The 23,879-nt window shown below is 42.7% G+C and overlaps 1 protein-coding gene across 1 annotated transcript in view; it reads left to right on the top strand.

Annotated features, from left to right (window-relative positions):
- Window positions 1-10,108: 10,108 nt before the first annotated feature.
- The window catches only part of LOC308369127 (dysbindin domain-containing protein 1-like), a gene marked incomplete at its 5' end in the record, with an annotated part of 17,510 nt that continues 3,739 nt past the window's right edge, over window positions 10,109-23,879 (top strand). The window contains 3 exons of the mRNA XM_080843469.1: window positions 10,109-10,139; window positions 13,430-13,573; window positions 18,496-18,633. Of these exons, the coding sequence (XP_080699595.1) occupies window positions 10,109-10,139; window positions 13,430-13,573; window positions 18,496-18,633 (313 nt within the window). The remainder of the gene's footprint in view (window positions 10,140-13,429; window positions 13,574-18,495; window positions 18,634-23,879) is intronic.

Below are 23,879 nucleotides of genomic sequence, written 5' to 3'. Positions count from 1 at the left end.
CCTACTTTTTCAAAATATTGTATCAAAGTGAAGTTAACATGATGAACTAATAAAAAGGTAAATTAATAGGGGAAAAGGCTAGGGAAAGAACATCTAACCCAGATACCAGCTGCAGGGGGTGACAGGGAGACGTCCCTGCAGGAAATTCAAGCTACCTGTTCAATTTCAGTTCACATAGAGACACGCATACAATATTATATTAGTTTCTGTTGAGATGATGATGAACTTATACTTTGATACCATGCAAATGCTTTGTATCTTGAGATGGGCAACATGGCAGCAGTGAACAAGTTGCGCACATGGTGAAAGCTTCAAATGTATGTATCTCTTGTGTTACGCTTTTTCTCACACCCTCGAAAGCTATGGCTGTATAACTTGAATTGGAAAAAGTCATAACATAAAGAGCAGGAATAATTTACTTATAGTAGAGCAGACTTCACTTTTGTATCTATTTATTTTAAAACTCTGTATACTCTTGAGAAATTCGTAAGATAACTGAACAGGATTGTGTATGACAAGTGGTGTGCACAGATACAGGCAAGAATACAAAAATAACCCAAGCTCGGTGTTAAGTCACTTCCTTTTTTTTATTTCCTTTCCGATACAGAGGGGGAAGCATTATAAGACCCCACGTGGTTTCCTGTGAGGGCTGCTTGTGATACTACTGTGCTGTTGCTTTTGATGAACCACATTCAACTTTCTGGCTGAAAACCATTGCTTTCCTCCCTACCAGCTCTCAAAAAAAAAGCTAGCATGGCACATCATGTACCACCAAACTACCCAATGGACTATATGCCATCAAACTATCCAACGGACTATATGCCACCAAACCAAGACCATGTGCCGATGCAAGTCATGACACACATGCCGCAGAGCCAAATTGTTTATGTGGAACCCCCCATGCCAAAGGACTATATCATATGGTCTGTGCTCAGTCTCATCTTCTGTAATCCATTCTGCTTGGGGTTCTTTGCCTTCTGCTACTCCATAAAGGTGAGTTTATGACAGATTTGAGATTATGTTGTGATACTGTCATTTGATATTGATGTCCTGTGAAACTACTGGAAGTCTAGGAGTGAGATTCTGCAGAATATTTGTGTTACTGAAATTCCACATGTTAAAATCTTAATGTAATTTTTTCTCAACTATTTTTTTTGTACTCTTAATTACATTATTTTCTAGCTCTTGATGTCTGTAAAGCATTTTAAATTATAGTAGTTTATCAATGGCTGAGGTAAACTAAGAGGGAATGTGTGTGTGATTTTAACAATATGTGAGTTGTGCAATAATGATGTTGTCTTATAGTCACGGGACAGGAAAATGGCTGGGGACTATCTGGGAGCCAGAAGTTATGGATCTACTGCTTATTGCATAAACATCGTTGTTCTTGTGATAATTTTAATTGTAACTGCTGTTCTACTTGTTCAGATATTTGATATAATCAGGCTAATTAAACAAGGAATATTAAAACAAAACTATTAAAAAAATCATCTTTTGGGATATTACTGTATTGATCTGGCACACAATATTGTATTTGTACACTTTGGCATTTTATTTTGTTGTTATCATGTTCATGATGTTTCGTGTTATTTTACTGTTCTCCCCTGTAAGATCCTTTGTTTATATTGCTTGAAACAAAAAAGTTTATTAATGGAAAGATTTTTTTGTTAAAAATGGCCGAAATTACATTGTACTTTTCTTTTTGAATACAGTGAACACATTTATATTTGAATGTCATTGTTATGTTGTATTGGTGCCATTGTTATATGTCCATTAAATCCTTTCACATACTACAAGATAATAGAGTAGAATAAATGCAATTTGGTTGTCTAGTGATTACCGTGAAGTCTAAAATATTGTGTTCTTACACTCACAGTTCATCCGTGAAGGGGAAAGTTCTACCTCATGAACTCCTACACCTGATAACACGCTCTCTACAGTCATACCAGCATTATGTGTGTGTGTCTGTGTGTGAGCGTGCTCAACCTTACATCCTGTTGTGTTGAACAGAGGGTGGTATGGCCTCACTTAGAGACCACAGAGAAGCCTCTATCAGAATGTTTTCTCCCACGCTTCAAAAGGGAAACAACCACTTTAAATATATATATATATATATATATTACAGTTCCATATTAAATATTCTAATCTGTACACTGTTTTGTCACAAGTCAGTGGTGGAAGGCCAGTGTTGGTCCCTGGAGAAGTGGGTAAACTCTTTATTATGCAATTTTTTTAGCAGTCCATACAGCACAGGGTAAACGCCCTGTTTTGAGAAGTGGGTATACGCAATGCTGATTGAAAAATAAGTGGGTATACTCTGTATACCTGCGTATACCCTGGACTACACCACTGTGCAGGGTCATAGAGGTTTTAGGATGTGACTGATTGACAATAATGGAAACGTGTATGTAATATATGTAACAACTGAAACATTAAGATACTCAGCCATTCTATTAAACATATTTTCAACATTTCATCTAAAGGACATTTGCACAAGGTTTGTGGGCCTTTCTTAGTTCTACATTTTGTTGACAACTAAAAAAAACTTAAGCCTGCAGCATGCATGATGCTTCAGCGCTCTGCTCTAGTTTCTGCAAATTCTGCAAATTCTCAGCAGGCACCGCAAGATAACGCCTCAGACGAAGGAGGAAAGCATAGGCCTCAGCTCTTGGTTAAACAACAGACAGTCTGGTACTACACAGAACTCGGTAACAGCAAATTATATAAAATGAGAGTTCGACCCATCAGTAATATTATGGAAGAAAATTTGTGACGTGTAAGTACATAAGTTCATGTATGCATCAATAAAGTCACACACACATACTATATACACAGCCGCGGAAAAAATTAAGAGACCACTTCAAAATTATCAGTTTCTCTGGTTTTACTATTTATTGGTATGTGTTAAAGTAAAATGTACATTTTAGTTTTATTCTATAACCTACTGGCAACATTCCTACCAAATTTCAAATAAAAATATTGTCATTTAGATCATTTATTTGCAGAAAAATGACAATTGGTCAAAATAGCTAAATTGATGCAGTGTCTTCAGATCTCGAATAATGCAAAGAAAACAAGCTCATATTCATTTTTAAACTACACAATACTAATGCTTACACTTAGGAAGAGTTCAGAAATCAATATTTGGTGGAATAACCTTGATTTAAAATCACAACTTTCATGTGTCTTGGCATGCTCTCCACCAGTCTTTCACATTGCCGTTGGGTGACTTTATGCTACTCCTGGCGCAAGAATTCAAGCAGCTCGGCTTCTTTTCATGGCTTGTGACCATCCATCTTCCTCTTGATCACATTTCAGAGGTTTTTTATGGGATTCAGGTCTCGAAATTGGGCTGGCCATGACAGGGTCCTGATCTGGTGGTACTCCATCCACACCTTTACTGGCCTGGCTGTGTGGCATGGAGCATTGCCCTGCTGGAAAAAACACTTCTCAGAGTTGGGGAACATTGTCAGAGCAAAAGGAAGCAAGTTTTTCTTCCGGGACAACGTTGTACTTTGCCTGGCTGAGGTTTGTAAAAGACCATAAGGATTGAAAAAGCGGACTGCAGGTTCTTCTAAGTTCGTCTTCTCTATACAGTGCCCTCCACAAATATTGGCACCCCTAGTGAATATAAGCTAAACAGGCTATAAAAAAACATGTCTTTGCTGTTTATCCTCTCAGTCTTTCACTCGAAATATACACAAAAATCTTAACTTTTCATTGAAGTAAAATTATTAAAAGAAAAAAAAACCATTGACATTAAATAAATATTTTCCCTCAAAACATGTGTGCCACAATTAATGGCACCCCTTAATGTAATGTTTTGTGCAGCCTCCATTTACCAAGATAATAGCTCTGAGTCTTCTCCTATAATGCGTGATGAGGTTAGTGAACACATGGCACGGGATCTAAGACCATTCCTACATGCAGTATCTCTTCAGATCCTTCAGAATCTGAGGTCAACGTTTGTAGACTTGGCTACAGCTTATCCCACATATTTTCTATGGGGTTTAGGTCAAGGGGCTGTGATGGCCATGTCAAAACCTTTATTCTGTGGTCGGTGAACCATTTTTGTGATGATTTTGAGGTGTGCCTAGGATCATTGTCTTGCTGGAAGGTCCAACCACGGCCCATTCTAAGGCTTACTGGAGGGGGGTGTTTAATATCTGCTGGTATTTGATGGAGTCCATCATACCATGTATCCTAACAAGATGGCCAAGGCCTTTGGAAGAAAAACAGCCCCACAACATCAAAGCTCCGCCACCATACTTCACATTGGGTATGGGGTGCTTTTCTATATGGATATCTTTCTGTCTACACCAAACCCACCTTTGGTGTTTGATGAAAAAAAAAAAGCTTTATTTTGGTCTCATCTGACCATATAACTCGGTCCCATTGAAAGTCTGACTTACATTTGGCAAACTGTGGGCGCTTTAGTTTGATGTTGATTGACAGCAGAGGCTTTTTCTGGCAACCCTCCAAAACAACTTGTGGTGATGTAGGTGGCGTCTGTAGTTTTGGAGACTTTCTGACCCCAAGACTCAACTAACCTCTACAATTCTCCAGCTGTAATCTTTGGAGATTATTTTGCCAGTAGAACCATCCCCCTCACGGTGCGTGGGGTCAATGTACAGACACGCCCTCTTCCAGGCTGATCTTTAACATCTCCTGTCGCTTCAAACTTCTTAATTATTTTCATGATAGTGGAAATGGGTATTTTCAACTGTTTTTCTTGTGTCCATTTCTAGATTTGTGCAGCTCAACCACTTTTCGTCTCACATCGTCACTGTGTTATTTGTGTCTTTCCCATAGTGATGAATGACTAATGGAATTTGGCCTGTGTCACCTCATATTTGTATGCCAGTGGAACTGGAAGTCATGGTTGACCTCATAAGAGTACCTTATCAAACAGTTGAACTTAAAAATGTAAAATATGACTGGAAATATACTTCGGTTAGATTTTAATTAAAGATTTTTCTAGGGGTGCCAATACTTGTGGCACACATGTTTTGGGGGAAAATATTTATTTAATGTCAACAGTTTTTTTGTGAATATTTTGAGGGAAAAACCAAGAGGTTTAACAGCAAAGACATACAGTATTTTGTTATAGCCTGTTTAGCTCATATTTACTAGAGGTGCCAATATTTGTGGAGTGCACTGTATATATACATATAAAGATTTGTGTTTCATGAGCCACGACTGCTGCTGGTAGTGAGAACATTGATATTGCAAATTTCATGATTAAGATTTGAGTGGCAGACAGGAAGTTTTATGGTTGGACATGTTGGTATTTTTTCTAATATTGAGGGGCAAACAGAGGGAGTTTTATGGTTGGACATGTTGGTATGTTTTCTCATACCTAAGCTTGGTGGTGGCTGGTGGAGAGGAATGATCTTCTAATTCGGATTTGCAACTCCTTCAGATGTTGGGTTCATAGAATTGAACGATTGTGGGAAGAACTAAACAGGGTGGTGTCAGCATACTTTAAAAACCTTTTCTTTTTCATGGAAAATGCTGAAATTTGAAATAGCACCGACCCACTTCACAAAAGGGCACTTCACTATGTTTACCTTCCACGAATAAACAGATCTGCTGATGAGTTTGTAAGTCAGTGGCGCCACACAGCTTAAGGACAACAGAATAATGTCTTATGTTGAAACGCTGTACCAAATGCAAAACTTACATTCAGCTTCCGAAGATAGTCTTGCCAGAAAGCCAGGGTTCTAGAGGGCAGTCGGGAGGACAGAATTCCCCTCTAGGATGACTGTGAGGCCAGCGGCAAAGGTAGAACCCCTCAGATGGCCGGTGGCGAAGAAGGAAAGATGACACCCCTTCAGGTGGTGGGCGGCAATGGTGGAACCCTTCAGGAGGCCAGGTGGCTGGCTGCGGAGGAGGGACCTTCGAGGAGGGCAAACTGAAGGCTAGACATTGGTTGACCCTGAAACAGGCTGGACTTCAGCCAACTCAGGAACAAACTCGTGAACAGGCTGGTTGCCAGCTGGTGCAGTCAACACAGGAAGAAACTGGAACAGACTCAGAAGCAGTGACACACCTGCCAGTTGGATTCTTGGGATGTGGACATGGGATGTTGGCTTGGCCAGACCCCATGGTAGCCAGTTGAAAGCAGGTTGGTGGCTGGCAGAACCCATGCTAGCCAGTTGAAAAGTAGGTTGGTGGCTGGCAGGCCACATGCTAGCAGCGAGGTTAAACAACTGAGGGCCAGAGGCAAGTTGGATCTGTTCCCAAAACTGGATTTGAGTAAACCAGGTGGACTATCGAAGACTATCTGGACTGGGATCCCTTATGCCTGATCCACTGGGGTCCTGAAGGTGATCCACAGAGTCTGTAATTCCTGTATTTCTAGAACCTGGGGGCATAATCCATCTTTTTGGCCTGATTGTTCTGTGATGTTGATGTTTGGCCTTTTGGACTTGAGGAATCTGAAGATGCTGGTGAGCATAGAACTGGATCAGGAAACAGCAGGTGAGTAGGATACTGTAGACCTGTTGGGTTGGCAGGTAGAGGATGGACAGCTAGGTAGCAGTATATAAGTCAACTCACTGAGAGGAGAAATAGATGGTGATTGGTTGACCTGGCAGCTGAGCGGTGTGTCAGCGATGTGAAGAAGCAGACTCACCAGAAGAGGATCAGGCTGGAGGTTGATACACAGGTAGGTTGACAGCAGAGTGTACTGTATACACCAGTCAGCACACACACACCAAGTACAGGCGTTGGGTCGGTCCACACACACACACAGAGAAATAGAGGAATCATTTCTCTCCTCAAAGGTACAGTTGTCAGTAAAGTACATGAGGGACATGGATCTTAAGGTGATAATTGCGGACCTTTGTTTTTTTTTAATCTGTTAAAAAAAAAAGCTGACAGCAAGGGTACAACGTTGTACTTTTAACAAGCTTAAGGTACAGGCAAATAATGCAGCAAATCATTGATCAACCAGGGAAAAGGCATGTATCCAGAGTTATTTTGACTAGATAATTCTTATGACATGGCACAGATAGAGAGCATAATTAGTCCATATCTGGAATATGAGACAAATATCTTAGCCTAGGGTTTCTCGCACTTGTTTATTGTTTTATTGTTTTATTTTAATTTTAAGTGTTTATTTGATTCTATATTCATGTCACGCTCGGTGACAGATTCTTTGACTTTGGCGCCATCTAGTGGAGATTGTTTTCTTTGTACCTGTTGCCCACCTGATTCTCATTTTCTGTTCTCACCTGTTCTGTGTTGGTGCTTGTTAAGCTGGGCATAAGTAGTGGGCTTTTTTCACTTGTTCTTTTCTGCGTTGTTAGGAGTCTCCAGTCAAGTGAGTAATTGGTTCTCTGTTCTCTGTTCTCGGTTTGCGGTTCTCTGCCGTACCTTTTGCCTCGTGTACCAATTGTATTTTTGCCTGTGGATTTTCTCTGCCGTACTTTTTGCCTCGTGTACCTATTGTATTTTTGCCTGTGGATTTTCTCTGCCGTTCTGATTTTCTGTATCCTTTGGATTTATTGACTGCCGTTTTGACCACCTGTATCTCTTGGGATTTTTTGACTGCTGTTTTTGACCACTTGTTTCTCTTGGGATTTATTGGACTGCCGTTTTTGAACTTTGTACCTTTTTGGGATTTTTGAACTGCTGCTTCTTTTTGCATTCTGGAGTTTTCTTCTGTGCTTTTGGAACTGTTTGAACTTTCTCGTTTGTCTCCTGTGCGTTGGATTTTTGTTGTTTAATAAAGCAAGTACTTTGACTGTTAACCGCAATTGGATCCGTGTATTAGCTCACTCCGTAGCTCGCTGGTTCACGACGCCAGCGACCCGGGTTCGATTCCCGCCTGACAATTCATCTATCTCCCCTTTTCCCGGTTTCATTTGCTGTTCACATTGTTTTGTTTTTTTTGTCTGGTCTACTACCAGCATCTCAGATATGGAAACAACATTGATTTTACAACCATTTGGTGGATCTTATCATCGAATGCAGTTGGTCTATGTAAAGATATTTATGTTGAATAACCGAATATTGCTATTATACTGTTGCAAGAGACATGAACAAGTGTTGCATTATTTTGTATCTGTAACCCATACCCCTGGATGTGTACTCTGTCTGTCTCACTGAGACCGGAACCATTACCATCTGAACCCTTTGCCCCAGATAGCCTCCTTCATGATATCACCCTTTGTCATCTGTTCCACTTTGTTTTATACATATAGATATGACTATTATCATATGCTCACAGTGCTATTTGTGCTTGATTATGGCTACAGCCTGTGTGTGCGGTAGCGTATTATGTTTGCAGAAAATAAAGAAAATACAATTGCACCAACAGATGGACATATTAAGCTAAGAAAATGTTTATGAATGTTTCACAACCTAGTTAGGCCAACTTACTCCAGTGTACGAACAGGTTTTGTTTAGATCACTATCAGGGACAGGAAGGTGTGTGGGTAAATAGAACACCCACGGTTCCACTGACTCTTTTGCACCCCTCGTCAGGAAAGTTAAGCTCCACCCCTTAGTGCAACATCCATATCATAAATCCTACATGACCTTCCTAGGTCTCTTAGTATTTATAACATGGCTCCCACAACAAATGGCCAGTTCCAATGTCATTTTAGGGGGAATAATAAGAGATTACGCCCCTCAAACTCTACTCAAATGTTAATTAGTTGGTTCACATTTAAGGCTAGATTATGTGTGGGGCACAAGGCAGTGACAATTTCATTAGTCAATGTCATACCTGACATTCTATTGGTTGGTGAGTATTGATCATTTAATAACAATCTGAGAGAGAGAGCAGAAATCTATGAGCAGGAGTTTCAGTGCCTGAGTGCGAGGAGAAGGGCTCAGACTGAAGCAACAGTTTATCTAACTGCAGAGAAACAGTTTGGAGCAGGAGTCTGAAAAGTCTGAATGTGTAATGAATCATTAATGCTCTCAACCACACTCTTGATTGAAGAAAGGAAAAAACCCCAATAAAAAGTGTGTGAAACCGAAGGATTTGCACTGTCACTGAAATTGACTAACTGTATTTAAAGTAGGCCTATATGTTTCAGTAAGTGTGCCCTTATAGATGGGTTATTCCACTAGAGGGCAGTATCTGCCAAATTGTGTTTCGCTACTTCGCTTTTGCTCTGCTCTTCTCCTGAGTAAGCAACTGAATGGTATTTGAACCTCTCTTAGGGCATTTAATGGGCAGCTACTTTATTCACTCCACTGTATATTTCACAGTTAGTCTTTTATGTCTTGTGATATAGACCTTATCATAGCACAGAGTATTATGAGGTCATTGTGGAATGCATTGAAAACAGGCAGACAGTTGGTGTCTCTCTTCTGACACCATGAGCACTAAATGGACCAGTGGACCTAGTGCTGTGCAGATGTCTATGTCTTTATTAAAAGGCAGGACACATACAATAATAAATCCTGTCACTTCAGTCCACTCCCTCCTCCGTGCCTTCTCCCCACCCAATGGCCCAGTATCACCACTCCCACCATCCCCCTCACTCCATCTGATCTGGGCACTCTGCCAGTGGGCTCCGCGTGCTCTCTCTCTCTGTCTATCTCTCTCTCTCTCTAGATCTCTCTGTATTCTGCATTGGCCAAGCTCATTTACAATGCACTGCTTACCAAGCAAAGTAGACCTGGCATATGTAGTGCGATGTCGCCCTCTGTCCCTCCTCTCTTTCCCTCTCTCTCTCTTTCACTCTCTCTCTCTCTCTCTCTCTCTCACTCTCTCTCTCTCTCTCTCTGACTTATCCCGTGCTCACTCACTTTTTTAGTCAGACAGTGAGGAAACGGTGTGCAGTGCATCCCCAGGCTGATTGCATGAAGGACTAAGGGCATCACAACCATCAAGCAGTGAGGCAGAGAACAGATTACCAGTGAGGGAGAGAGAAATAACCCTCCCATAAAACAAAAGAAACAGGAGCAGTTGTGAGGACGCACACGGTAAAAAGGAGGGGGCGTTGATCACGTACACACACTCTCACACCCTTGTCTCGCTCGTCCACTCCCTCTCCCTCTCTCTCTCTTTCTCTCCGTCTGTGTTCTTTTCCCCACTCTCATGAAGCTGCTCTAGTGAGCAGTTCGGCGCTCTCTGCTCGGCTGGATGGAGGCACAGGGAGGGGCGGGAAGCCCAGGTAAGCACCGGCACTTTCTTCACATCAAACTGTCAGCTGCTTTTATTTTTGTGGTTTCAAAAAATGGTGAAATAATATTTAACAAATGTGACCATTTATGAAAAGAAATGTGCTTTTGAATACGGTTTGACTGTTGTATGGCCTGAACAATACCTTTCTGTGGAACTTCTATAGGCAGTGGTAAGCCTGGGAAGGGAGATTAAGAGTGGCACATGTGTGTAAGGGTGAGCTAACAGTGTTTCTATGTTGCAAGAGAAAAGGGGATATCACTCCTTTGCTTCACGCTTTGAATAATGAAGTGCTGTCTTTCAAAATGATGATTTCCAGGCAAAAGACCCTTCACCACCTCTATCTAAAGCAGGTCATTAAGCCAACAAAAGTGCTAACTACAAATTGCTGTTGCTCCGGGCCCGTGAGGCTAAGATTGATTTTATTGAGCAGAGATGTTCAGTTTGAGCAAGGCACTGTTGTAAACACAATTACAGAGATGGCTGGAGCCCAATATTGCTGATTCTGAGAACTATGGCAGTAGTGGCTTGAAAGGCGAGTCTTTGAAAGATAAACTCAGTGCGTGCCAGTCACAACCCTCTACCGCTGACATCACTTCAGAATGCCACTGTTCAGGAGGCGGACCGTATACACACTTTAGGGATATTTAAACTCTGTGTGTGCCAGTCACAACCCTCTGGCATCCCTTCAGAATGCCACTGTTCAGGAGGCGGACCGTATACACACTTTAGGGATGTTTAAACTCTGTGCGTGCCAGTCACAATCTGCTGGCATTCCTTCAGAATGCCACTGTTTAGGGGGCACACCATAGACATACTTTGGGGATGGTTAAACTCTGTGTGCCAGTCTCAACCCGCTGGCATCACTTTAGAATGCCACTGTTCAGGAGGCGGACCATACACACTAACTTCTAACAAGGAGGCCAAGCAGGGCCAAATGGAGCCTGAGCTTGGGGTCCGAGGCTGACCATGATGGTCATTTAAGAATAGGCAGACAGGTGTTAGGAGGGTAGGAGGGTCTCGGCTGAGGCCTTACCCAGTGGGGAGGCATCGACTGAGAGTGCTCCTGCAGAAATGAACCGCTGAGCTTGAGGCTCGATCCCTTGACTTTGACTTTAAGCAGTTGTGCTGCTCCTCGTCACTGATACATGCCATCACATGATCACACTGATACACGCCATCATCTTCTATGATCAAAGAACATCAGTCGCTGTATCTTACGATGTAATGATTTGAATGAAAAATTCAAGATGTATACTAACGTTGAACAAAGCTGTTTGCTTAAAGACTGCAACAAACGGGTGAAGTACCTTGGTGGATAAACTCTCTCCAGTGTACAGTCATCCATGATTGCTCTGTAAATTAGAGGACTTGCCTCGCTCCTTCGTCTGCTTTGATTACAGCTCCATAAACAAATCAATACTTACCCAGTGATCTGTGCACCCTCTGTGCATGAAAACTCTTTTGCGCCCGCACTACATTCTTTGTACTTTTAAATAAGATTCACTGTTAAATCAGGCCAGACTCAGTATTAATTTGGAATGTCCGACAGAATTTAATACAATATTTTTAGTAATGTTAAAACCTGCTATATCTGTCTCCACGCTTTGGCTATTGCCATGCAGAGAAGAACAGTGATAGAATGAGCAAGTATACTCAGGTGAGCTGGGAGTAAATGAAGGATGTTTGGGCTGGGTGGCAGTAAACTGGGCACTGGTTGGTTCTTGTGATGTACAGCTCATTGCTGCAACACCACTGGCAGAGACAGAGTACCTTCATGTCTGAAAGCTTTGGGAAGACTAACTGTTTCTGTATCTGTCTCTACAAATGTGTCTGTTCTTTGAGTGTTCATGTTTTCATAGTGAAAAGTGTGGGATCTTGATGAGGGCACGAGAGGAGAGGCAGGAAACACTTTAGTTTGGGTTTTCAGAGGTCCTCCGTGTTATTGATCACAGCCATAAACCAGGCATGAGCAGTGTCACATGCAGCTGTGTTCATCTCTAAAGTATGGCTCTATGCAATAGCTGAACCAGCCGTTCTCCATTTCTCTTAACTGAATGCCAATTCTGACCGGATAAACAGCATCCAGCCACATCCAGCCACTTCCGGGTCACCTCAATCTATTGCCATCCTAAAATGATTCTCCCCAAACTCATACAAAACACTTCTTTGAACGTCTGAGTTGAAGTTCAGAGACAATCGAGACATTCTAATTTGATATGTTCTGGGGATTTTGAGGGATACGTGGTGCTGGGATCCAGAAATATTAATATATCATTCTTCATTTTGAGCATTTAAAGCTCATTGAAATTGTGTCCATCTGTCCTTTTCATCATTTACAAAGAGTATGAAATAGTTAAATATAACCTCTGAGAAGGCAATGAGCAGTTTATTAGTAGTCTACTGAGCAATAAGCAGTGTTCAGAACACTACCTATTTGAGAATTTGCTACAAACTATATAATTTTTCAAAACTGAATGTCTTAAGACAGTTTTCTAATGTGGTAGCAAAATGAAGTGAACGTACAATTCTATTCTTAGGACTACCCTGTGGTTCAAGAACATTAACTCAACATGAACACAGATAGCCATAGCCAACACCTGACTTAGGAATGCCCTGGGCATGACATTCTCTTATAGTAGCACCTCAACAGCTATCAAGTGCAATAACAATAACTCGACCAGATGTCTGAAATCCTAACAGCTTTTTTCTGCTTTTGACTGGTCATTTGAGCAGCCTGTAACATCACCACTTTTGGACTAGCTAATTGTTGTGGGTGTGTCTGTTTGTGCATGCATGCATGTGAGTTAACTGAAGAAAAAATAGAAGAATCATTCAGATCTTTGTGCATATTTGTATGAATCTAACCTGCTGATATAAGTCTCTTTTACAAAAGTGTTTGATTCATCTGTCCGTTGGCACTGTTCAGTAAGAAGTTAACTTTCAAGCTTTGCTTGCTTTCTGGCATGGCACATGGCAGACAGACAACTGTAGAATGACTTTATACCCACACAGATGCTTGCATGGTAAATGTGTGGAAGATTGATAACAGTGTGAGGGAGGAAACACATTATGAATTAGTTCAGGTTTTAAATTTAAGATGGACCCCACATTACCTCAGAACTTCTTGCAACTTTTCCTCTTTCCGACTGTAGCAGACAGTTGCCATAAGGCGTAGCGTTGCTCATTTTGGCCTAGAGATGGAGCCTGTCAGATTTGTGACAGTGATAGTGAAAAGGAAATCACAGTGGAATTGATCGTTGACATGCCTTTGCTTGACAGAGCCCAACAAAGACATCCAGAAACTGCTGAAGCCTTCTAGCTCAGGGGACCTGACCAAAGAGCCATCCCAGCATCCCGCGGTGGAGGAGGAGGGATGCCTCCTCGGGCACAACTCAAGCCTTCTGCATGTCACCGAGAGAAGACGTGAGTAGACCCAGAAATCTGGGCTGGTGGGGAAGATGGGGGGTGATCTATTAAGGCTGAGTCATGGTTGTTGGAATGGAAATGTCCCACAGCCCACAGGACGCAGAACGTTTTATAACTCAGCCATGTTCTTTGTGTTTTTTGTAAGATTAATTAATGGACGTAGACACGTTGTTGTTTTATGCTTGGCAGTGTCGGGTGAAATACTGGCATGGCAAATGCAGACTAGAAAACACAAACGCACACACCTAGAACTACAGTATATAACCACATGTAAAGGGGAAGAAATAATAATATATTGTCCTTATTATTTACTGGTCCTAAAGGACACACTCACTCAACTCCAGACATAAACTTGTCCATGTCAAGGTATCATGATGTATCCTAGTCGGCCTCTGGCAGTCAAGTTTATCTTCACTTCCCATTTCGACTGAAAAAAACATTTGTCTTACCCGTGACATGGTGTATCTGGCACGTATTTTGTCATGGCAGGGATGCACTGTTCTTACACCAAATTAGAGAAAGTTTGGTCCCTCGCCTGAGGTGTGAGTCATTCTTGGAGCAAAACAGGGTGCACCCAAATGCCCTGCAGGACAGACAGTCTCTCTCTCTCTCTCTCTCTATCAATCTATCTCTCTCTCTCTCTATCAATCTCTATCTCTCTCTCTCTCTATCAATCTCTCTCTCTCTCTCTCTCTCTCTCTCTCTCTCTCTCTCTCTCTCTCTCTCTCTCTCTCTCTCTCTCTCGGCCACCCGGCTCAGGGGGCTCAAAAGCGTGATTGTGTCCATCAGCAGAAGTCCTCTCTTGTCCCTGTGATGATGCTGAGACCAAAAACACATAACACACAAGGCAGCCATTATCCACCAGGGCTTCAGAACACACATTCAAAAGATAAGAGGCAGATCCTGTGTTCATCGCCAAAGCACGAAGCTCAATGCTAAGACCCCGCTCGGCACAGGAATAGGCCTCCAAGTGATGCTACTGTGAGAGGAAAGCAGAGAGAGATGTTAGCATTCCAATTCATTTCTTTCAGGTTCATAAGCACAAAACTGTTCTCTTTTAAAGAATGCAAGATGACAGTGCACATTTATTCCTGCTCCATTTGATATTCGTCTCTTGAACCACAGTGGGTCCCATGAGCCTGGGGTACCCTCTGGCTCTTGTGCCCCAGAAAATGTAATCTAACATGCAGGCAGTTATTCTTAACTAGCTTTATTGAATTTGTTCTTTTGGTTTGCAAAAGCACAGTGTTACATTATACTACGGTATGGCCCATAACGAGGCCCTGCATCCTGGATTTTGCTCTCTCTCTCCATAGGCACAAACACACACACACAGTCATAGTTTTGACCTTTGAATGGCCGCTCTATTATTTAGAGTCAGTAGGCTTTCTATTCCGCAACTCCATTTGGCTTATTATTGGCTTATTACTGTCTTTCTAAAGTAAGTAATGATGAAGCCAGGCTAATGCTTGTTTCTTGACAGTACTTGCCAGTGAAACAACCCATAGCAACTCAGAACTGAAGCCAGTGCTTCCAAAATAATTGTGTGGCAGCCATGTTAATTCAACAAGCTGCATCCTCCTTCTCCATTTCTTTGTCCTTCTCATTATCCTTGCCTCCCCTCCAGCTAGGCTCACCACACTCACCATCTACCCCCCCCCCCCCCCCCCCCCAGCCATGGCTTTCTGTGCCAGTCGTTGCCATAAGGGAGGACTGCTAGAGAAGCAGGTGCTAGTGGCTGCGCTATGGAAGCTGTTATTAACTTTACAAAGCTCCTTATAGGGCAATATTTACCGCTGTGGAAACAGGGTTTTAGAGTGACCGATGAAGGTACGTTTTTCCGGTCCACTTTGGTTTACATTTCCCCGTTTTTTTTTAAGGCAGTCGCGGTCCCTCTCCATAACTCACAGATATAGCTGCGAGGGAAAATGTGTTACTGATCAATAATTCAAAGAGCAGTGTGGAGGGAAAAGGAGAGGTGGAAGAAGGGTCAAACGATAAACAAAGGAGGGAGGGGTATGTAGACAGACTCCAAAAGGAGGCACATTGGTAGATTTGGTCTTGATCCCTTACCGCAGAGATTTCTGCCCACATTTTAAATATCTGGCTCTCACACCTGGTATCGCCCCCGCCCCACCCCCCTTCTCTCTTCCACTGTCTCTCCTTACCACCCACCCTCACGGTCAGCTTGAGCCTCAGAGACGGAGCCAGTGCTGTGGGCGGCCATTCTCCTGTCTCCCAGAGGAGGTCCCTCGCTCAGGGCATACTGATCTTCCTCCCTTTTCAGCTGCTGGGGAGTGGAGACTACTGGGGCTCGAATCGGAAACAATAGAAGGAGCGGCCGACTCAGTCATCACAAGGATGTGCACGTGTAGTATAGGGAGTGCTCCATGAGATTTACTTCTGAAATAAAAACAAGAGAGACAGTAAACCCTCAGTTTTCATAGAAATGGCTCATCATTCAGATAAAGAGTGAAGGCAGATAACCTGCTCCCTTAGGGTTTGAGCCAGAACCATTTCAAAGTAGAACTGCATCAAAGTTAAAATGCATATTGTCGCTGCAGCTGGCTACACTTGTCACTCATTGAAGTTAGGGGCCATGTCAGAAACTAAGAGTAACTTTCTATGTTAATATGATGAAAATTGTACTTCCATCACTAATACATGTAAGGTACATTGTTATTTGCCATGGCCTTTTAGTTCAGTGCTATGTTTGAGGTACTGGCGTCCAACATTCTATGCGGGTAGAGTTAAGATGACAAGTGTCAGAAGTGGTGGTGACTGCTGTATACTTGTTTTACCTTTGCATCACTGCATCCCACGACTGAGTAAGCTACCAGTTCGTGCCTTTGTGCATGAGAAAATGCTATTGATAGTTGGGCTGATGAATGAACTGGACCATGCAAGAGGCCACTGGAGGCTGCAAGAGGCTGTAAGGAAAACCAGCCAGCCTTCAACACAGAGCCAAAAAGCTTTCACATCCTCATCATCATAATTAATAGCTAATCACCAAAGCAGCCAAAAGAGCAATGCATTGCTTGCTAATTAGGCTTCCTGACCTTCATCAGAGCCTGGAATGACCACTGCGCCTGAGGTGGATTTCTGTGTGTGTGTGTGTGTAAGTGCGTGTGTGTGTGTGTGTGTGTGTGTGTGTGTGTGTGTGTGTGTGTGTGTGTGTGTTTGTGTGTGTCTGTGTGTGTGCGTTGCAAGAGGGAAGGCAGAGCTTAACTGGAAGATAAAGGGAGGGGTTGTCACCATAGTAATGGTGGGGCACATTAGCGAAAGGAAAGGTGAGCAAAAGCGTTCATCCTCCTCCTCCTCTCTAATTCCCCCCGGGTGGAGACAGCTCATTAGGGGGACTTCAAAAGGCACCAGCCCACCACCCGTCTGTCTGCCTGCCCGTCTCCCTTCTTTACTAATGCAGAAGCAGAAGAAGCAGACTGGGTGTCTTCAAAGCACTCTCATATTAGCAACGGGGGGGACGTGGGATGTGGAGAGATAAGAATATGCACTAAAAGAGAAGACAGTTTGATAACGAAGTTGTGGTTTAAAAACAGAAGAAGAACCTCCAGTGATTTCAGTCTCTCACTCCAAGCCATTTAGCTCATAGATAACACTGTGAGTAATACCTATCACCCTAGTGTGTTTTTTCTCAAAAATCATCATTACTCAGTGGCATTACCAGAAGGTGTGTTTGCTTTTGACTACTCCGCAGTCTTGGGTATAATATGTCTAGAACATTCTGTAGCTCACCAAGTGGGCCATACAGCAATACTAATGAATCACCTTGCAGTCTGGTGTACCCTGCATGCATATAAAAATGAAGCAGTACAGTTAGCACAGCTACACTTAAAAAGCTACGGTTTGAAGACATCACTAGCTCACTCATTTACTGACTCGCTGGCAGTTCCAGATGCCCTGCTAACCCCATTTCTGGGTTAAAGACCCACTGCCTGCGGCCATGGGAGAGATTTGGGCGAGTGTGGTATTCAGCTCAGCTCAGCCTCCATTGTCTGCCTGAGAAACTCGCTGGGGGGCTAGACAAGTCAGACCTGACATCTCTCCCACTGCGCTCCCAGACACACACACACACACACACTCACACACACACACACACACACACACACACACACACACACACACACACACACACACACACACACACACACACACACACACACACACACACAGCACACAAACACACACGGAACACACACACACGGCACACACACACATGCGGCACACACACACACACACACGGCACACACAGGCACACACAGACACACACACGGCACACACACACGCAAAAACACTCCACCTCCCAGCTCTGCTTGCCTTTCTGTATTCTTCGAACACAGCAGGGACCCAAGGCTTCAAATAAATCCTGGAAATAGAATTGGAGCAAATACAAATAAAATTATGACACTGCCATGTTTGATGTTGAATTGACTGTGTAAAAATGTTGCTCTCAGTATGTTAAAAAAGGTAGAGGAGAGGTGGGTAAGCCAAGTTATTTTTGCCCAGCAATCATACTTTACAGCAGGAAAAAGTAGTCCCAACTTCATTTACATACCCTTCAAAATGTTGTGTATTGCTTGACATAATCAGGCGATTACAATAATACATTTTCTAAAAAGGATGGTGGCTCAGCTTTCCCACAGGAGAAACTGCTCCACAAAATACTGTTACCTTTTTAAGTCATGATCCAGCATCAAGTTTCCATCTCCAGCTTCCATCGTGACCAAATCAGGACGAAACACTAAAACCGCTTCTCATATTCTAGTACCATACTGCATACTGCTGAAATAGTATAGGTAAGTTAGTCAATCTATATTAAAGCATAAGTGCCCAATCTTTATCCCTGATGACCATTTAAGTGTAATGTTGGCCACCCCTGACCGCTTCTCTCTGCTCCACAGAGCCACTCAGCAGTGTGTCCTCGCTGGAGGTGCACTTTGACCTCCTGGACCTAACCGAGCTCACAGACATGTCTGACCAGGAGCTCGCTGAGGTGTTCGCCGACTCTGATGAGGAGAACCACAACGAGTCTCTAGCAAGTAAGTGCAGCCAAGCAAACACAGGGTTGCTAATGAATATAGCACACCCGCCACCGTGTCTGCGCAGATGCTGTCCTGAGGCGGGTGAATTTACAGTCACAACACACACAGCACTGTTAAGATGTTTACCAACTAACTGCTGCCGGGTGTTGTTGTCAAGTTAAAAACAACTTGAAATAGAAAAACAAAAAAAAATGAATTTGAATATTCCTGACTTGCCTTTGAATGACAAAAAACTAACGGAACACCTAATGGAATGTGTCGAGTAAGATTTAATGGAATAATGAGAGTCTGATCATTTGATAAAATTATGATTTGACAGCTTGCTTCAAAGTTGTGGAATGTCTCAGAATGCTAAACAGCGAGATCATTTAAGGTCAGTTCCACCGCACTGGCTAAATCAGCGGCACAGATCTTTGTAATATCATTAGGCGGCCATTTATAGTCCAGCTCTTGCTCCTCTAGAAGTATGTCAGCGCTTATTCACAGACAGTGATTTCTTTCAGGGGACAGAATGCCACTAAATTAATAAAATCGTCATCAAAGAATAGGTTCTATGTTATTGCGGACCAGACTAGTCATAAACTGGGGAGGCCAACGTGGAGAATAATTGGCAAATTGCTGTTACCTTGTTTTCCTCCCTGTTCTTCCTTAAACAGAGAATCTACTGAGCAAACAGTAAACACCTAATCTACATCAGGCAGAGGTGCTTGAGATTAACCTACCATCAAGGACATGTCAATTCAACATAAATGGCTGACACCTAAGCTCAATACTGTATATCAACAGAGCCAAAGGTCAACTGCATATAGGACCCATCTATCTGTCCTAGGCAGGGGTGGGAAGGTGACTTTTGAAATGTTAACAGTTACAGATTACTAGTTACCCTAATACAAAATTGTGTAACTATTTGATGTAACTTATTATGATTGATAAAGAATATATTTAATAATGATGTAACCCCTTTGCAAAACATTTTTATTAGGAAGTGTAATTAAATCACATATTTCTCAGTAACTGAAACAGATTACAATTGCCTTTATTTTGTAATTTATTTACTTAATTCTGTTACATGTAACTAGTTACTCTCCAACCCTGATACTTGATACTCTATGATCAAGTATCTTGATACTCAGGATATTGTCTATTCAACACTGCTCACATAATGTAGTGAGTACAGTATAACCATGTTAGGGAATCTTAGACTAGCCCTGGTTTTCTCTGTTTGAGGGGCGACTCCTCCGCACTCTCAGTCTGGTCTTGTTCCTGATCCCTGGCTGTGACTCCTGAAACATGAACCTTGACCAGGGTCAAAAGTCACAGGCACCAGACTTTCAGCAATGCGTGCCTGTGAGAGAGTGTGCATTCCAAACTCTGGGTGGTGTTTTTGTGCATGTCTGGCTGTGTGTGTTTCTTATGGTGTTGATTGTGGTCAGGCTCCATAAGGCATCCATGTCTGTCACCCAGCGCTGGGGTGCAGCCCTGTCCCTCCGCCCTGTGATCCCCAACTAACTGAACTCCTCCCTCCTGCTGAGCGCACACACACACACACACACACACGCACGCACGCACGCACACACACATGCACGCACGCATACACACTGCCATTGCCATCTTCTAAAGTAACCCCCTCATCCTCCAGGGTTACTATTGTATTGTCAGGTCACCACCTCTTTAATTGCCCTTCCAACCCATTGCCCCGTCTCCCCACCCCTATAATTAAGTCACTGTCAGAGGGTTTGTGTGGTTTGACCTAAAGTTGTGTCAGTGCTGCTGTAGCTGCTTCTGTTGCTGCTGCCTCACAGAAGGCTTTAAATGCTCTAAATGAATGGGTCCCTGAGCTCTAGTGATCATTATCACCCTGACAGCACACCTGCACCACACCACCCATATATAAGCCCATATATAAGCTGCTGCTGTGTAGACGATCAGACAGTAAAATTCACATTAGTTCTAAAGGGAGCCAAACCGCGCAGCAGTCAAGCTGATGCGGGCTGATTTAATAGCACTGACAGTGAATAAATATGCCGTAAAACTGTCAGTGAGGGAACACGATAACCATGCCTCACTTTCAGCTCTTGTTAAGATAACAGTGAGAGAGGGCAGAACATAACGACTAAAAAAAACACTATAAAGCACAGTGAGGGAAAAACTGAAAAGGAGCACAAAGAACCTTAAAAAGCCAGCTGCTGGTATTCCCAGCCGATTCGGCTATCCCAAAAAGTGTTAACTTTTTTGTGGATCCCAACAAAAACTGCACAGGACTTGGGTGTTGTAGTTGATGACTGAATTTATCTCACACAATATGCCTCAATTTCTAGAGAAGCAATGCACACTAATATGAGACACAAAAGGGGAACATTAACTACATTCTAAATTCGGACACCACTGCACAATCAAACATTCACATTCTTGCTTACATATTCTGCATTCTGGAAATTAACAGTCTCTAATTATACACATAGCAAAGCTTTCACCACCCTTGTATGCCACACTTAACTTGCTGAAAGTGGCACTACATAGTTTTTGTATAAAACTGAGGATAAAACAGCAACAAAAAAACATGCCATTTAAACATCAACAACAGAACAGCTGGCACTGACAAAAGCTAGCTTCTGACTGATGTATAATTTGCATTATGTTCCGCCACGTCGAAATTGCGTTATCCTATACCCAAACCAAACAGCAATTTACTCGCAAATCTTTCCCAGTCCTTTGCATTTAAGCCTCAGACTACTATGGCCTGTATCAGCTGGTCCTCATTCTGCCAGACCTGTCCTAAAGCCAAGAGTTATGACACCCATTATCAATCTGCAAGACCTGGCGCTATCTGCCACTAATGCAGACCTCTTTAACAGCCCCTGTGGTCAGCTGGGCTGGGAAGAGCAGCAGTTTTCACCACAGCCAAAACAAATCCCTCTCCTCATCCGCCATGTTTCTCTCCTTTAATATAAGCCCTCGTGAATCACTCGGCACTGTGCTAATGGCAGGAAGTGTGAGTGGGGGGTTAGTGAGTGTGAGTGGGGGGGTTATTCAGAGTCCCAGGCAATCAGGGAGTCAGGGAGGCAGCAGCCAAAAGCAGCCAGCCTGAGCGGGGGCTTCCCCATGGGCTTTACTGTTCTACATTGTTCTGTACTCTCTGATGCTCGCACTGTCAGGAACATTACACTACATTCTAAACGGATTTATGTTTATGTTTAATTCGAATTGTTCTCTCTCTCTCTCTTTCTCTCTCTCTCTCTATTTCCTGACTTTGGTTGTGTAAACGCACTGAATGGTTTTAAAAAGGTGTTTTTTAATGATTGGGCGTAATTGAAAATGGTGATAGAGAGCCAGTAGGCCCTTATACATGTGCCAATGTGATCAGATCAGTTTATCGTATCGTATTCGCGTGTAGGTGTGAACATTTTCAAGGGAAACGGCTCTTGTCGTTACGTGTTTACATGTGCAAAATGTGATCCGTTTACATTGCCTCGGGCATGCGCAAAGACCACGGAGATGTGCTCCCACCTGGTTTGTTTACTAACAACATCAACGTGGATCCGCATCGTGCACAGGCAGTGTAGTGGCTTAAAGTTCCCTTCTTTCTATCAGCATATAGTTCTTACTATTTTCTTTGAATAACCACTCTCAGATGGAAAGAAAACGAGTCTGCGCGTGGATGTGTTTCAACAACGGTAGAAAACCGTGTTTGCTCCGTCTTTTACTGAACTCATAATTATATGACAGTGGTAGGCTATTAGTTACAGTTGAGACACCCGAAATAACTTGCATGCGCAGCAATCCTGAGACGTGATTTTTAGTTTGCACATGAATACTAACGTCTTCTTTGATCCCAGGAAATTTGAGCACACAACCCATCTCCCTTACGGAGATATTGGCGAAAGTTGTTTTACCTACTTCATTGCAAACGTCTAGTTTTGCAAACGTGTCTAGTTTTTGTGCAGTAGTGAATAGAGTCTCAGTCTACTACACCATACATAGCATATCATGTTTGTAGAAAATGATTAAGGTGCAACAAATGGCAATAAGCATATTTAAATTAAATTATTCACATTGCAAGTAAAATGGTGCGGCTGGAGCAGATACAGGGAGGGACAACGGTGACGCAGTTTGGATGTAGCGACAAACGTTTATGTGCTGTAACAAACAGTGTTAACCAGTAGGCCTATGTGAGTAACGTGGGTTTTATTAAAACATAGCGTGTGTATTGTGTAGCTATTTCATTATTTCATTATTTCATTATTTCAACCTTTCCGGCTGTCTGTATGTATTTACTAGCCAGCAGTAGACGTAAAGGAAAGGGAATTAACCCCGAAGTTAAAGACATGTAATCTACTTCGGCAGTGGAGCATTTTACTCCCCCGCATTCTCTCTACAAACTTCCATATAGACGCGGGATCAGCAGAGGAAAATCTACTTTCCTTTTGGGAGAAACAAGGCCAGTCGTTCCCACGACTACAGCACCTTGCAAAACAAATGATATGCCTTCCAGCAACAAGTGCTGCGAGTGAGCGCTCCTTCAGTGCAGCAGGGCGCGTTATAGAAGCCAGGCGCTCTCGCCTGAATCCTGACACTGTTGATGCTATTTTATTCCTGCATAGTGCTGAGACAAATTCTAAATAGAACGAAGGTTAGGCATATCAGCAGAGGTATATTTTGGTTACATTAGGATGGCTACGTTTTTAGCTTGCGTTTTGGGCGCACCACAATGCCAAGAAGTTTGTCGCGACTGTAATGGCATATTTCATTGTGCTTAAGGCTTACGAGACACGGTGTTTTCCGATGTTTTACTGAGTCCTCTCTGTCTCTATCACACACACACACACACACTAACGGAAGCAAAAAAGGTTTAAATTAAGTGACGATCCCTCAAATGTCGCGTCTCCTTAAAGCGCCACAAACCTGCAAGCTATGAGTCAGCTGTCAGTATTGGAAGAAGCCTTAACGTCTCGAAGATGAAACTGCCTGGGTTATTTTGTTTCGTTAGGCTATTAGTTATATTTTAAAACAGCCAGTCATTGTAGCCTACCACTCGTGGAATAAGGAATTTCAAAGAGATGATGGAGTGATTTGACTCAGAAATGACATTGGGCATCGGCAGCGCGAGATGTTCAGAACAAGTTAAACTTCTAGCTCAGTAACATCAACAGCTAAGAAAGAAGGTAAGAAAAATTGTCGGAAAACTTTGATTTGCAAGGGAAGCAGGCAAGTGTTGGGGTTGTCACAGTATATAGCCTACAATG

The sequence above is a fragment of the Sprattus sprattus genome, assembly GCF_963457725.1.
Source record: "Sprattus sprattus genome assembly, chromosome: 8".
Lineage (NCBI taxonomy): Eukaryota > Metazoa > Chordata > Actinopteri > Clupeiformes > Clupeidae > Sprattus > Sprattus sprattus.
The sequence above is the reverse complement of the archived record's forward strand: the minus strand, read 5'-3'. Positions and strand labels throughout refer to the sequence as shown.